Raw genomic sequence first — 14,725 nt, 5'->3', positions numbered from 1 at the left:
ACTGCTTCTGTAATGGCAACTACAGCCAGGGCTAACAACTGACTCCATAACTACACTTGCATTACACAGCAGGCGTTATGTTGTGCTCGCCACTTTACTTACCTTGCTTACGGTCACTTGCCAAGGTATCCGTTATTACCCCTGTATCGTAGGTGATACTGTTGAGGCTTAGAAAAGTTGAGACAAACATGCTCAGTGTTTCATTGGCTAAGGAGAGGTTTTAGATCCAGACCCCACTCCAAAGCCTATGCTTGTTCCCATATCCATACCATAGATAGGCAAAATCCTAAATTCAGGGAATTAAAGGTGTACCCATGACTAACATCTACTTGGTGGTCTGACCCTTCTCTCATGATTTCTATTTCAGGACCCCTCTTTTTGCTGAATGCTGAGGAAATCTCAGAGGAAGTAGGGAATATGTGGAGAACAATATATAAATTGACCAAGACTCTAGCTGATGTACCTGCACCCAGGCGGTTAGCAGAGAATGTGAAAATGAAGATTGAGAAATTCAAGCAACACATCCCTATCCTCAGCATTTCCTGCAACCCAGGGATGAAAGACCGGCACTGGCAGCAGGTGCCTGTCACTGTTCACCTCTAGCCAGCCAGTCAATGCCTATGCCTACCTGGTCCTGGTCGCCCTTTGGAAGGCAGGAACCATTACTGGGTCAAGCCTCTCCTTTCTGAAAGGAGAATCTGCTTGAAGCCAAGGGGTTAATAATGGGAGGGAAAGTCTTTTAAAGGAAGGGAATGGGCAGGATACAGGATGAAATGCCTGTCTCTCCGCATAAACAGGTTGACCCCTTTCTTTGGAGACCCCATTATTGATGATTGAATATTGCTTCAGCCAGTGGCTAGAAAGACTCTTGTAGTCTGCTTTTGTAAGCAAGTGGCTGCTCAGGACCCTAAAGGATGATAAGGGCATTGAGTTACAGTGAGAGGGGCCTGGGTTTGTCCCTTGATGAAGGACACACAAAAGAGAAAGCCATGCCTTTTCCTGGGGCCTCTTGACAATGCCAGATGATTCCTGCTTGGGCCAATGATATTGTAGAGCTTCATCGTCCAGCAGGCTATGTTCGGAAATAATACCTCACTCTTCTTTCAGCCCTTTGAGTCTATAAATGAGAATAATAAATATTCTCCTCTAAAAATAGTTGGGACTTTTATAAGCAACTAAGTGTGAGGGTGATAAGTGTGGTGTGAACACTAAGCAGAAAAAAGAAAACTGACTGTGTTTCTAAAATAATCATCACATTCAAGGGCTAGAAATGGCCTTGAAACGTCCTCTACCAGGGAGTTGGAGTTGAGACTGCCTCTCCATAGGCAGATTTCTCTGTGACTTGGCCTAGAATTCCCTCTTTCGGAAACATGCACAAGACTGAGGACATGTCTCTGGAAGGACCTAATCTGAGAGCACACCCATTACCTTCCAGAGAATGAAGTCTGAGCTGAGAGCATTTTGATCTCTCTGGGAAAACCAAGATCTTGATATGTCAGAGATTCTGGATTTTTCTGTAAAGTAGAACTGCTTTCAGTTTCCCAGAAAGCCTTGAAACTCAACACCTAAGTAAAGGGTGTAAAGGAGGGCAGGGGAGAGGTCCTCTTAGGAGACTTATGGTCTTGGGCTGTCCCAGCAGAGAGGGCTGCACAGGAGCACCTGCCCCCACTTGGTGCTCATAGGGTGCCCCTATGGACCTAGCCTGACTAGTACATTGGCCCATTTGGAGGGTTGGGGAGGTTGGATAGACAAGTGGCCTTTGGTGTAGTGCTAGGTCTCTCCAGGAGATGGCGCTATAGAAAGTGCCCTCATCAATGGCCATTAAAAAACCCCTCAGGAGACTCGGAAAGCCGGCTCCTCCACCTGGTCCTTTCCCTTTGATGATGCTATTCCCACATGTAGACACTTTAAAAATCCCAACCATTCCTAGACATTCATAATTCTCATTTACAGATCACTTAGATGGACAGAATGGGAAAAATTCCTTAGAAGAATAATAACAATAATAGCTCAAACATAGTTCATACCAACTATGAACTAGGCACTGTGTTGTATACTTTGTGTGGATTCCCTCATTTTATCCTGTCAACAACCCTTTGAAGTAGGGATGATCATCTCCACAGATAAGAAAACTGAGGCTTTGGAGAGAATAAGTAAATTGTCATGTGACTAGTAAGTGGTGGAAGAGGGAATTGGAATCTAGGTCTATGACTCAGCCTAGATGGGGGAAATGGGGAAAGAAATATCAGGTCAGAGGGGACAGTAAGCTGTAGGTAAGAGTGGAATATAGCCCCAAGAAGGTGGCTCCTGAAAAATGAGCCCCTAAAGTGGAACCCCAGTGGGCTGAACAGTTACAAGTGAGCTCAGACAGGAAAGAGGCCACCAGATACATAAAAGGGGTGCCCACAGTCAGAGGCCTGTCCTGCCTGCATTGTAGGTCAAACCACAAGCCACCCTAGTGACAGCCACCGGCCTAGGGGAACCATTCTCTGCCCAAATGCCTAACTCAAGAGATCCATTTGTACAGGTTCTGGCTCAGGCAGGGGGCTCTGAAGGCTAAACCACCTCTTGCTGTCAAGGCTACCAAATGTAACTTCTGGGGTCATAGGGTGGCTGTGCTGTGGTTTCTGACCATTTCCCAGAACTTAAGCAGGTAGGGCTAGTCCCTTTATTTGGGGCACTGATATCAGCAAAAGGGTTGCTACTGTGATTTAAAACAAGATGGAACAGGGTGACATTTGACTTAGGAAGAAACCACGTTGATGTGTACTAAAGCTAGCCCTCTAGGACCATGTTGCCCAATGAAAATAATACAAGCCATATGTCTAGTGTTAAAGTTTCTAGTAGCCATGTTTTTTAAAAGCACTGACAGATGAAAAAAATTTACATTTCATTTAACCAAACATATTCAAAATATTTTTTCAATAGGTAGTCGATGTAAAAAAATGTTAATGTGATCTCATATTTTTCATATTAAGTCTTGGAAACATAGTATTTTACACCTAGAGCGGATCTCAGTTTGGACCAGTCACATTTCAAGTTCTCAATAGCCACAAGAAGCTAGTGGCTCCATAGTAGACAGGGCAGCTGCAAGCTCTTAGAATTAGAAAGCCAGATGTTTTGTTAGTCTCTATAATTAACAAAAGCAATTACAAAAAAAAAAAAAAATAGGGGCGCTTGGGTGGCTCAGTCAGTTAAGCATCTGACTTTGGCTCAGGTCATGATCTCTCTGTTCGTGAGTTCAAGCCCTGCATAGGACTCTGTGCTGACAACTCAGAGCCTGGAGACTGCTTCACATTATGTGTCTCCCTCTCTCTCTGCCCCTCCCCCACTCATGCTCTGTCTATCTCAAAAATAAATGTTGAAAAAAAATTTTTAATAATAAATAAATAAAACTACCAGTCTCTGAGTTGGCCAAGTCCTATGCCAAATGCTTTATGTAGTTATGTCATTTAATCCTAGAGATAGTGTGTGTTCTAAGCCATATTTTCAGGTATTGAGAATAAATCAAAGTCCAGGGCCACCAGGAACAGTTGTGCAGACTGCAATCCACAACTCTAGGGAATGCTGTTCGTGTGTGCTACAGTGTGAATTGTACTTTTTAGAGTTATGCAGTGTATAACCTTCACAACTGTACATAGAAGACCTAAGAGACCCACTAGATGTGATGAAGAAGAGCTTTTCAGGCAGAACTGGGTCCAAGTCCCAATTCTGCCATTTACTAGTTGGATGGTCTTGGACAAGGTACTTATTTTCTTTGTCTGAGTTTCCTTATGTATAAAACAAGAGTAATAGTACATTAGTATCTTCCTCGTCATATTGAGGGAATGAAATGAGTGTATAAAAGTCTTAAAACAGTGCCTACTTCATAGTAAGCCCTCAATAAGTGTTTATTACTTCTGATTTCCACTATGCTAGTGGTCCTCCAGGTGTCTTCAGGACCCAGATTGGAAGCCATTTGAATTAGCTGGTTCACTCATGCTTTTGCTCTGCAAATATTTATTGATGCCTACTGACTGCCAGGCCCTGGGGACACAGGGCTAAGTAGGACAGAACAGCCTGCACCTCTCACATTGCTTTCTGCTCTGACATTCTGTAGTCCTCCTGGGGTTGAACAGAGACAAAATTGGGCAGTAGGTGAGATTTCTTACAGAGCCTCATTATCCTTCAGTCTTCTTGCTTGAAGAAGACTGAGCACATGTAACCCTCATCCTCCCCCAGATCTCTGTCTTTGAGAAAAGTATTCAAACCCATCAGAGATTTCAAGTGAGACCTTCTTCAGGGATATTTTCACTTAAAAGACAAGCATGGGGTAGTATTTACACCAAAGGAATGGGCACAGTTGCGAACTGTTCCAACAAGTTAGCACACTGGGGTGGAAAGGAAGATATTTGGATGGAGCGGATTTCTTCCTTCTCAGCATCCTCAGATCACAGAATTTGTGTGGAGGGGGTCTGTGTACTCAGCAAACACTGAAGCTTCTGTCACTGACCAGGCTTTGCACTAGGAGCACGAAAACAAACCAGATCCGGTTGCACCCCCAGGATGCTCACAAGTTGACACCACTGGTCCTCACAAAGACCACTGAGTGCTGCTGGGTAGAGGACCCCCAGTAAGCCAGATGGAATGCAGTGCGGGCCCTAGGCAGCCTCCCACATTTTTAGACCTGCACCATCCAATTCATTTGCCACTAGCTGTACACAGCTATTCAATTTTAAGTAAAAGTAGATTTAAAAAATCAGCTCCTCCATCACACTAGCCACATTTCCAGGGCTCAATGGCCAAATGTGACTGGTGGCTACTGTAAAGGACAGCGCAGAGTACAACATCATGGAAAGCCTACTGGCCAGTGCTACCTTGGACAGTACACACTTGTTTTCTTCTTTTTTCTGCAGATCAGTGAGATCGTCGGCTATGAAATAAAACCCACAGAAACAACTTGCCTTTCAAATATGCTGGAATACGGATTCGGCAAATTTGTTGACAAGTAAGACTCCTTCTCTCCTTCAGGAAGCTTTTCCATCAAAGTATCTAAGTTCCTACAGGATATGACTGACCTCAGGCTGTTTTTCTCTTTATGGTTCAGGGTAACTTAAGCATTTTTAATAACCTCCACCTTGGGTGATTAGCTACTGGTGAAACTCACTTTCAGCTGCTGGGTTGATGATGGATTATAACTAGAAAATTGAGTCAGAGATTTTATTTTAAAGGGAAATTACAAAAAACAAAAAAGCTCTTGGAACCTGAGCTCCAAGCCCAGGTCTCAGTGACTTCAGGTAAAACTGTTCCACCTTTTCTGGGCTTCAGTTTCTTCCTCCCTTCCTCCCTCCTTCCCACCCTCCTTTCCCTCCTCCCTCCCTCCTGAGAGAGAGAGAGAGAGGTAGAAAGAGAGGGACAGAGGATCCGAAGTGGGCTCTGTGCTGACAGCAGAGAGTCCAATGCAGGGCTCAAACTCATGATCCGTGAGATCACGACCCGAGTGGAAGTTGGATGCTCAACCGACCGAGCCACCCAGGCGCCCCCAGTTTCCTCTTTTGAACAAAAAACCATCAATAAACAGGAGCAGCTCTCTGAGTTCTTAGAGTCCGGGAAACATGGTCCAGTGAGAGAATGTTTCACTTGCTTTCTCCTTTTCTCCAAATGCCCCTAGAGTCTGTGTGCAAGAAACTGTGTTCTTTGAATTGCTGTTTTCAGGACGCAGAGACTCGTTGGATCTTGACTGTCCACACCTCCAGGGCAGGGGATGGGAGGTACTGTATTGCCTGGACCGGAGTCCCTGTCAGACAGCTGGGTTCAGGTCTAACTCGACACATGCTTCTCAGAGTGTGGCCCCAGACCAGCTGCATCAGCATCACCTGGGAACCTGTTAGAATTGTATATTCTCGGACCCCACCCCAGTCTGCTGAATCAGAAATTCTGGGTGTGGACCCTGCAATCTATGCTTTAACCGGCTTTTCGGATCAGCACTGTCCAGTCCAGAAGCCACCAGCCACATATCCTACTGAGCCCTTGAAATGTAACTATTCTGAATTAGAGGTGAGGCAAATATAAATAGAGGCTGGGTTTCAAAGGCTTATTAAGAAAAAAAAGCAAAATGTCTAATGAGTTTTAATATTGATTATATGTTGAAATGAATATTTTTGATATACTGAATTAAATAAATTATTAAAAATTTTTTCACCTGTTTCTTTTTACATTTTCAAAATATGGCTACTGGAAACCTTAAAGTGACATGTGACCCACCTTTTATTTACAATGGGCAGTACTGCTCCAGGTGATTCTGATGCATGCCAGAGTTTGGAACCCCTTTCTCCATCCCTGTGGGATAGGCCCCCAAATCTCTCTGCCATCTGAATGCTCTGATTCCCAACCCCCTAATACCACCATTGTAGTCCCTTTGTGAGGAGGAAGCCTAGAGGCAGATTAGTGAGATTGTTGGCTATGAAATAAAACCCACAGAAATGCTGTAGGTTATTTCATGAAAAGGCTTCATTTTCCCCGATAAGATAGATGTTTCTAAGAGAGACCAGCTATAGAACATTTATGCTGCACCAACATTTAATAAACATTAACCAACTTATCCATCACTATAACCTAATGTTGTAGCTACTATTATTATTCCTATTTTACAGATGAGGAAGTAAGTTGATCTGAGTGTTTAGGTAACTTGACAGAGGTCACAGCTAGTAACTCAATGAACCAAGACTGGAGCCCAGACTGGCTGACTCGAGAGCCTAAAGTATTGTTACCCTGTACTGCCTAAAAAATAAACTCCTCTAAGGAGACGGAAACCAAGCAAACACACAGCAACTCTGCCACTTTCGGTGCCAGCTGGCCCCACTGTGACAAACCCAGAAGTGGTGACACCTTGGCTAAGTTGTTTGCCTCTGTGTGTCTCAGTATCCTTATCTGTAAAATGGGAAGAAGAATAGTAGCTGGGCGATTAGAGTCATGTTGAGGGTTATGAGGTAAGGCATATAACCTGAGCTGAGTTAACGTCTAAGTTCTCAGCCACGACCTGTTAGTGAGGCGTGCAGTCCCAGGTCTCCATCATCCCATAGTTAATGCAACTTTGTCACATCACACTGTTAATGGGATCCTTTAGCACATTTGGTTAAGGTCAACTGTTGCTGGACTTCAGAGATGCCCAAACTCATTAATGCTTCTCCTGTGCAATATTTTGCATAATTATAAGTCATAAAGCATGTTGCAAACATTTTATCTTATTTAATTATACCAACAACCCCTGATATGTGCAGAGGCAGACCCACTACGGCCTGTTGAGTGACTTGGTCACAGACATGCAGACAGCCTCTTTGTCTCACTCCCACCTGGGCTGGCACCTGCCTTTATTAATTATTCCCTAAATGCACACTCATTTTGTCATCTCCCAAGAAGGCCACGTTTAGGATGATGACCATGCTGCTGAAGTCTTGATCAGTCATTCTTTGGAATGGGCCTCATCCACTACCCTCAAGGAAGCTGAGCAAACGTTCTCAGCTCTGTTTAGTTGACCCTATTTGGCTGACCACGTGTGGACAATTCTCTTGCTCCTTCTGATAAGGAGAAGAGAAAAGGCACATAGTGGAGGAGGAAGAAACACTGGATTGGAAGTCAGAGGAACTAGTGTCTGGACCTGGTTCCAGCACTCCCTGGCTGCAATTGAGTCTTTGGGAATATCACTTGCTTCATCTGGGCTTCAGTTGCCTATATGCAAAGACCAGATAGTGTCATCTCCAGTCAAGCTTGCAATGAAAGACAAGTACCGAGGCAGAGAGAATAATCCCTCCTTCTCCTTCCAAGAACTTGGCTTCCTAGTTCTTCCCAATTCCCAGGCCACACCTGAGTTTAGGACCCCAACTCTCCATGTGGAAGCAAGAAGAAAGGAACTTGTCTTCTCTTTTTCTGTGGAACAGAGGGGCTATGGATGTGGACCCAGCATATCAGGAAAATAGCAGTGATTTTTAAAAAGGTAGGGACGTGGGCACCTGCGTGGCTCAGTTGGTTGGGTGTCCGACTTCAACCCAGGTCATGATCTCTTGGTCCATGAGATCATGGACCCTGTGTTGGGCTCTGTGCTGACAACTGAGAGCCTGGAGTCTGCTTCAGATTCTGCCTCCCTCTCTCTCTGCCCCTCGCTCATGTGTTCTCTCTCTCTCTCTCTCTCTCTCCCTCAAAAATAAGTAAACATTAAAATTAAAAAGGTAGGGCAGGGCTCCTGGCTGGCTCACTTGGTAGAGCATGTGACTCTTGATCTTGGGATTGTGAGTTAAAACCCCATATTGGGTATACAGATTATGTTAAAAAAAAAAAAAAAGCAGGGACAGGAAGTGGAGCAAAGCCATCATGTAAATTAACAGAAGTTCTAACATCTAAATAGGAAGTCAATAATAATTCTGGGGGAAATAAGGAGTAAATGAAAATAGAGAAAAGGGGGTCTTATTTTAATGGCTTTGAAAGAATGGTTCTCAACTGGGGACAATCCACCCCACCCCCACTGGGAAACATTTGACAATATCTGGAGACATTTTCGATTGCCACAACTGGCAAGAGGTGGGAGCAGGGGGAGTCTGCTACTGGCATCTATTGAGTAAATGCCAAGGATGCTACTAAACATCCTCCAATGTACAGGACAGCCCCTTCTCCCAACAGAGTTAATTAGTATTAGTTTGCTAGGGCTGCTATAACAAATACCTTAGGCTGGGTGGCATAAACAACAGAAACTTATTTTCTCATAGTTCTGGATGCTGGAGGTCCAAGATCAAGGCACTGGCAGAATTGGTTTCTTGTGAGGACTCTCTTTTGGTTTGCAGAAGACCACTTTCTCCCTGTATCCTCACATGGTCTTACCTCTGTGTGTGTCTGTCTTAATTTCATGTAAGGACCCCAGTCATATTGGATTATAACCCATCCTAATGACCTCATTTTAACTGAACTATCTCTAACTGATCTCTTTTTTAAGATTTTAATTCCAGTATATTAGTGTTATATTAGTTTCAGATGTACAATATAGTGATCAACAACTCTATACATAACTAAACTACCTCTTTAAAGACCCTATCTCTGGGGCACCTGGGTTGGCTCAGTGGGTTAAGTGTCTGACTCTTGATTTCACCCAGATCATGATCCAACGGTTTCATGAGTTTGAGCCCAACGTTGGGCTCTCCACAGCTGGCAGCACAGAGCCTGCTTGGGATTCTCCCCCCCCCCCCCCCCCCCGCTCCTCCCCCCACTCACAATGTCCCCTGTCTTTCTCAAATAAATAAACTTCAAAAATAAAAGTAAAGACCCTATCTCCAAACGGGATACCCCTCATTCTCAGATTCTGGGGTTTAGGACTTCAACGCATGATTTTTGGGGGGATGCAATTCAGCCCATAACACACCCCGTATGCCACTGGTGCCGAGGGTAAGAAACTCTGCAAAACACTGGAGGTAACCAGCACGTCTTAGAGCCGGGTATTATTAAACATTTTAGTAAAATTAAGGGCATTTTGAATTTGTCTTAAGGATGAACCAAAATTACTCCTCTGCCATGTTTTCACTGCCCTCCTTCCTCCTGTTGATGTTGCTATTGCTGTGTTCTCTCTAGACTGGAGCCCATTGGTGCAGCTGCCAGTAAGGAATACTCTCTGGAGAAAAACCTGGAAAAAATGAAGTTAGACTGGGTTAACATGACGTTCAACTTTGTGAAGTACAGGGACACTGTGAGTGTTAGTACAACTGCCCAGCTCCCTGACAGCAGCCCCTTGATTATGTAGCAGGTGACAGAGGGGAGTCATTCAGAATTGCAACAGCACTTGGGAAGGAGGGATCCCTAACGTCTTGTTTTTTAATTTATTTTTATTGAGATATAATTGACATGCAACATTGTGTAAGTTTGAGATGTAAAACGTGTTGATTTGATACATTTATGTATTGCAATATGATCACCACCCTAGTGTTAGCTAACAGCCCTGTTATGTCACATAATTATCATTTCTTTTTTGTGGTAGGAACAATTAAGATCCAGTTTCTTAGCAACTTTGGAGTTTTTCTTGCCGTCTTGTCTATAATCACTATCCTGTGCATTAGATTGTTTCCTCCCATCTGCCTTCACGTGCCAGTCATTCTTCCTCCCCAGCCCACCCACCGGAAGGGTGCAATTTTAAATGAGAAAGGCCTTTTGATTGAGAGCTACAGGCTTTCTCAGTGCAAAGAAACTGAGTAAGCCTGCTTAGTTAGCATCTCCCAGGGAGGGCTCCCCAGGCCTCTCAGAAGCATACCTGGGTAAACAATGCTTAGAGCATCTCAAAAAAAAAAAAAAATCTGCAATTGATTCTTTCTGGCTCCTCTTACCCACAGAATCTGTATTTTTCAAGCACTCCGGTGTTTTTTTTCTAATGTGCAGTATAGATTAAGAAACTCCCTGTCCCCCAGGCTGCATGTTATCTTTTGTGACTCTCCACTGCTTTAACTTGAATGGTCACGACACCTTGATCACGTGGATAGGAACTATAGCTGAGCCAATGTAAGGGAAGAGAACTGGGCCTCTCTCAGCAAGACCAGGCCACTGACAGTGCCAGTAGCTTGGTGCTACATCACCTGATGGGACTGGATACTGCTAGGGGCTGTTGGGCTGGGGTGAGAGGTTGAACCTGGGGAACCTGGGAACAGGTCAGTTGCACCTGGCCCATCTTCAGAGTTTGGGACTGACACAACTATAGACAAGGATCGACAGCAAAAGGGAGTCACAGTAGCACTTTATCAAGAACTAGACACATCTTCTGATGCAGAGCTACTGGTAGAAGGTACATGAGAGAATATATCCTAGCTCCAATTTAACCACCCAGATGTGGGCTTGAAGGAAGTGAAAACAGAGCCAGAAAGGCCAGACCTGCCAGACAGGGGCAGACCCTTATCAGCTTGCTCACCACAGTGGCCCAGGAGGAAGAAGAGTGCCATTCACAGGGGCTGACCTCCAAGGCACAGTAACCTGAGCTCCTGGTAAAATATGGCCCTATAAATGTATAGGCAGAAATTCCCAAACTTTTTTCTGTGTGTGGCGCCTTTGTGTCTCGGTACCTTTTTTTTTTTTTTTTATAGTTCCCCTCCCCGGGCTGAAAGAAACACCTAACAGCTTTGTTTATGAAGTAATAAGGTTCAAACAACTTTAATAAGTATTTGTGTCATTTCAACAACTGTTTTTTTTAATCCATATAAATGGAAAGAAAAAAACATTTGTGTTTCATTTTTAAATAACCACAACTAATTGCTGCTAGTTTGCTGCAGCACCCAGGGGTACCTTGGCACACAGTATGGGAACCACAGGTCAAGGTCCAACCAGTCAGATTAGCAGCTCATCCTACCTGAGAGAGAACCAGCAAAGCAAGTGGAAGTAGGAACATAGAGAAGGGACTAGAATAATATGCTCTTCCCCCACCCAGTCCCCAACAGATACTAGTTGTAGGTCTGGGCTGGGACCATGTTTGATTTCTGCAAAGGAGGTAGAAAATAAATGTCTTTAAGAACACTTTCAAGGAAGAGAATAGAAATTCCATGCCCTGTGAGACAGATTTCTGTCCCACTTGGGTGGAGATCTGAGCTGTGGGGCCTTTGGAGATCAGCATGAAAAGTGGGGGGCGGGGAGGGAGGGCCTTGTGGTTTTGAACGGTCGGGGAATCTTTATTCATAGGGTACAAGCATCTTGTGTGCGGTTGATGACATTCAGCTGTTACTTGATGATCACGTGATAAAGACCCAGACTATGTGTGGCTCCCCATTCATCAAACCAATAGAAGCAGAATGCCGGGTAAGAGGAAATGAGATTGAGGGTTCTTGATGTCTCATTAGCTCTGGGTTTGCTGGAGGAGGGAGAAGATTTTTAAGTTCAGTTAACAAAGAAGCTCACTTTTTCCTGATTGGAAATAATACATAACTCAAGACTGAAAGCAATAACCATCCAAGTAAGCATATGGTACTCTGAGCCTTTACAGTAGTCTGCCAAAAGAGAAGATGAGATGATTTTAATGCACTGAATAAAAATACATTTGTAAAGTATTTTATGAGCTAGAGTAATCTAGAATATAAACTACATAAGGGTAGGGGTTTAGGCTCCTTTCTTGCCTCATTGTTTGTGGAAGTGGCATAAGCTAAGGCCACTCTGGAGCCAGACTGCCTGGGTTCAAATTCTGGCTTTGTACCTTGTTGTGTGACCTTGGGAAAGTTACTTGAACTGTTCTATGTCCATTTCTGCATCTGTAAAGTGAGATTTATAATAGTATCTCCCTCATAAATCTGTTGGATTAAACTGGTTTCATATATGTAAAGCACTCAGACCATCGCTTGTCACAGAGTGAGCATTATAGCTGCTATTAATATTATTCCATTGGGAAAACTACATGAAGGCAAGGACTCTTGTTTTTTTCATTGCTGTATCCACATTGCCTAATGACCAGAACACTGGGGGCAAATAATAAGTACTTTCTTAAACAAGTGAATGAGCAAATTAATGAATGAATCCATCCAGTTTGTTCAGGCAATGGGTCTGTGTTGCAGAGTGGCAGGTTAATGATTCAGATATGAAATGCTAAATTCACAGAAATGGAAAGAAAAGCTGGTTCGTGTGCAGGAAATTTTGGAGGCCTGGTTGAAATGCCAAGCCACCTGGCTGTACCTGGAACCGATCTTCAGCTCAGAGGACATCATAGCCCAGATGCCAGAAGAGGGCAGGAAATTTGCCACCGTTGATAGTTACTGGAAATCACTCATGTCCCAAGCGGTGAGTTTTTCCTCCCTAGCACATCTCTCCATCAGGAATGTGGGATGCTGTACAGATGTTCCTCACTGCACATCGTAGCCATGTCCCTTGAAATTTATAAGTAAACTAGATTTTTTCAAATTTGATATTTTTTAAATTTTTTTCTAATTTTGAAAGTTGTTACTAAAAATTCAAATGTAGAAATATGTAATACAGAGAGTGGAGGCCTTTTGAAAGCCTACCTCCTTAGAGGCAACTGTTAGTAGTTTGTATGATTTAGTTCTCATTCCTAATGAGGTAGAAGACTGTGTCACATGATAATGCAATAGAACTTTTATAGATTGAGGATCATTTTAGAATTCAAATCATTCTCCATATTCAGTTACCTAGTTATTTAACAAATGTTTATTCAATACCCAGCATTGAATTAACAGTCAGAAAACAACTTGAAGATGACTAGTATATGATTTCTGCCCTCATAAAATTCACTGTCTTGTGAGGAGAGACTCAGAGGTAAATAAGAGAGCTATAAAAGAAGTATATATAAACACCTTTTAGAACACAGAAGAGTGGTTTAGTTGCCTGGGAGTGTCAAGAAAGGCTGCAAAGGGGGCAGCATCAGAAACAAGCCTTTTAGGATGAGTTCACTGGGCATACAGGGCAATCAGGGGTATCCATTAAGAGATGATATCTTTTTCCTTTTTGAAGTCAAGTGTACTCAAATTGGGGCTCACTTATAAAGAATTTATCTCAAGAATATTTATCTGTGTTAGTGGGAATTTATATTGCCCAACCAGTGGAGCCAGTTTTCGTGATATCCTGCTTCCTCCAACTCCATATTAGTTCAGATTCTTCAGTTGCAAGTGTTCAGTAACAAAAGTTCCACTGAATAAATTTTAAAGATCAAATTGGCTTTTTTAAAGAATTCATAAATTGGGCACTATCCCATCTAACAAATAATAGGATGCTCAAAGGAGTTGTACAAAATGGAAAGTTTATTTTTTTTTAAATTTTTTAATGTTTAATTTTGAGAGAGAGAGAGCACGCAAGCAGGGGAGGGGCAGAGAGAGAGGGAGACACAGAGTCCAAAGCAGCCTCTAGGCTCCAAGCTGTCAGCACAGAGCCAGATGCGAGACTCATACCCATGAACCATGAGATCATGACCTGAACCAAAGTTGAACACTTAACCAATGAGCCACCCAGGAGCTCTGGAAGGTTTTTATAGAAGGAGGAGTCGACCATGTCCAGAGGAAGAGGATCATGTTGTATGAGCATTCACCCTTGTGGGATTAGGAGGCAGTTAGCTGGGCAGGGAAGTCATCAATTGATGGGCTTGGTCATATACTCAATGATCAGTCTCAGAATCTAGGAACCCCGTGGTGATTCTCATTTTTTTATGGAACCTAGGTAAAAGATACCAGGGTTCTGGTGGCAGCAGACCAGCCACGGATGGCTGAGAGGCTTCAGGAAGCCAACCTCCTCTTGGAGGACATCCAGAAGGGGCTGAATGATTACTTGGAGAAGAAGAGACTGTTTTTCCCCAGGTATTCAGTACTATTCTTTTGTTTGGAGTTACCTTTTTGACCCATGTATAGTTAGAATTACATTTTTCATCCTGAGGGTTGGCTTCTACCAATCTTTTTCATAGTTTTTTCCTGGTTTTCCATTCCCCACAAGACAGCTTTCAGAAGTAGGGCATGTCTTTCTGGTCATTGCTTAGAGTGAGGTTGAATGGACACCAGTAGGAACCAAATCATGGTCAAATACCTAGTTGAAGGGATATAGTAGTCCTGATTAAGAGCCTAGACTTGGGAGTTAAACAGATCGCTGTTTGAGTCCCAGCTTTTCCACTTATTAATCTTGAGACTTTTAGCAAATCTACCTGAGCCTCAGGTTCTTCACTGTAAAATAGAAATATAATAATGGCTCCTACCTCATATATTTGTGCAGAGCAAGGAGATAATGCATGTAAAGCATTTAGCCATCT

At 43.3% G+C, this 14,725-nt stretch overlaps 1 protein-coding gene across 1 annotated transcript in view; it reads left to right on the top strand.

The window, feature by feature from the left end:
- DNAH3 (dynein axonemal heavy chain 3) overlaps nt 1-14,725 on the top strand; it is a 163,717-nt gene that overhangs the window by 42,536 nt on the left and 106,456 nt on the right. The window contains exons 18-23 of the mRNA XM_049639145.1: nt 368-579; nt 4,896-4,987; nt 9,592-9,706; nt 11,674-11,790; nt 12,580-12,759; nt 14,146-14,282. Coding sequence (XP_049495102.1) covers nt 368-579; nt 4,896-4,987; nt 9,592-9,706; nt 11,674-11,790; nt 12,580-12,759; nt 14,146-14,282 — 853 coding nt within the window. The remainder of the gene's footprint in view (nt 1-367; nt 580-4,895; nt 4,988-9,591; nt 9,707-11,673; nt 11,791-12,579; nt 12,760-14,145; nt 14,283-14,725) is intronic.

This window comes from Panthera uncia, chromosome E3, assembly GCF_023721935.1.
Source record: "Panthera uncia isolate 11264 chromosome E3, Puncia_PCG_1.0, whole genome shotgun sequence".
NCBI classification, from domain to species: domain Eukaryota; kingdom Metazoa; phylum Chordata; class Mammalia; order Carnivora; family Felidae; genus Panthera; species Panthera uncia.
Note: the sequence above shows the minus strand (reverse complement) of the source record. Positions and strands in the feature narration are given on the sequence as shown.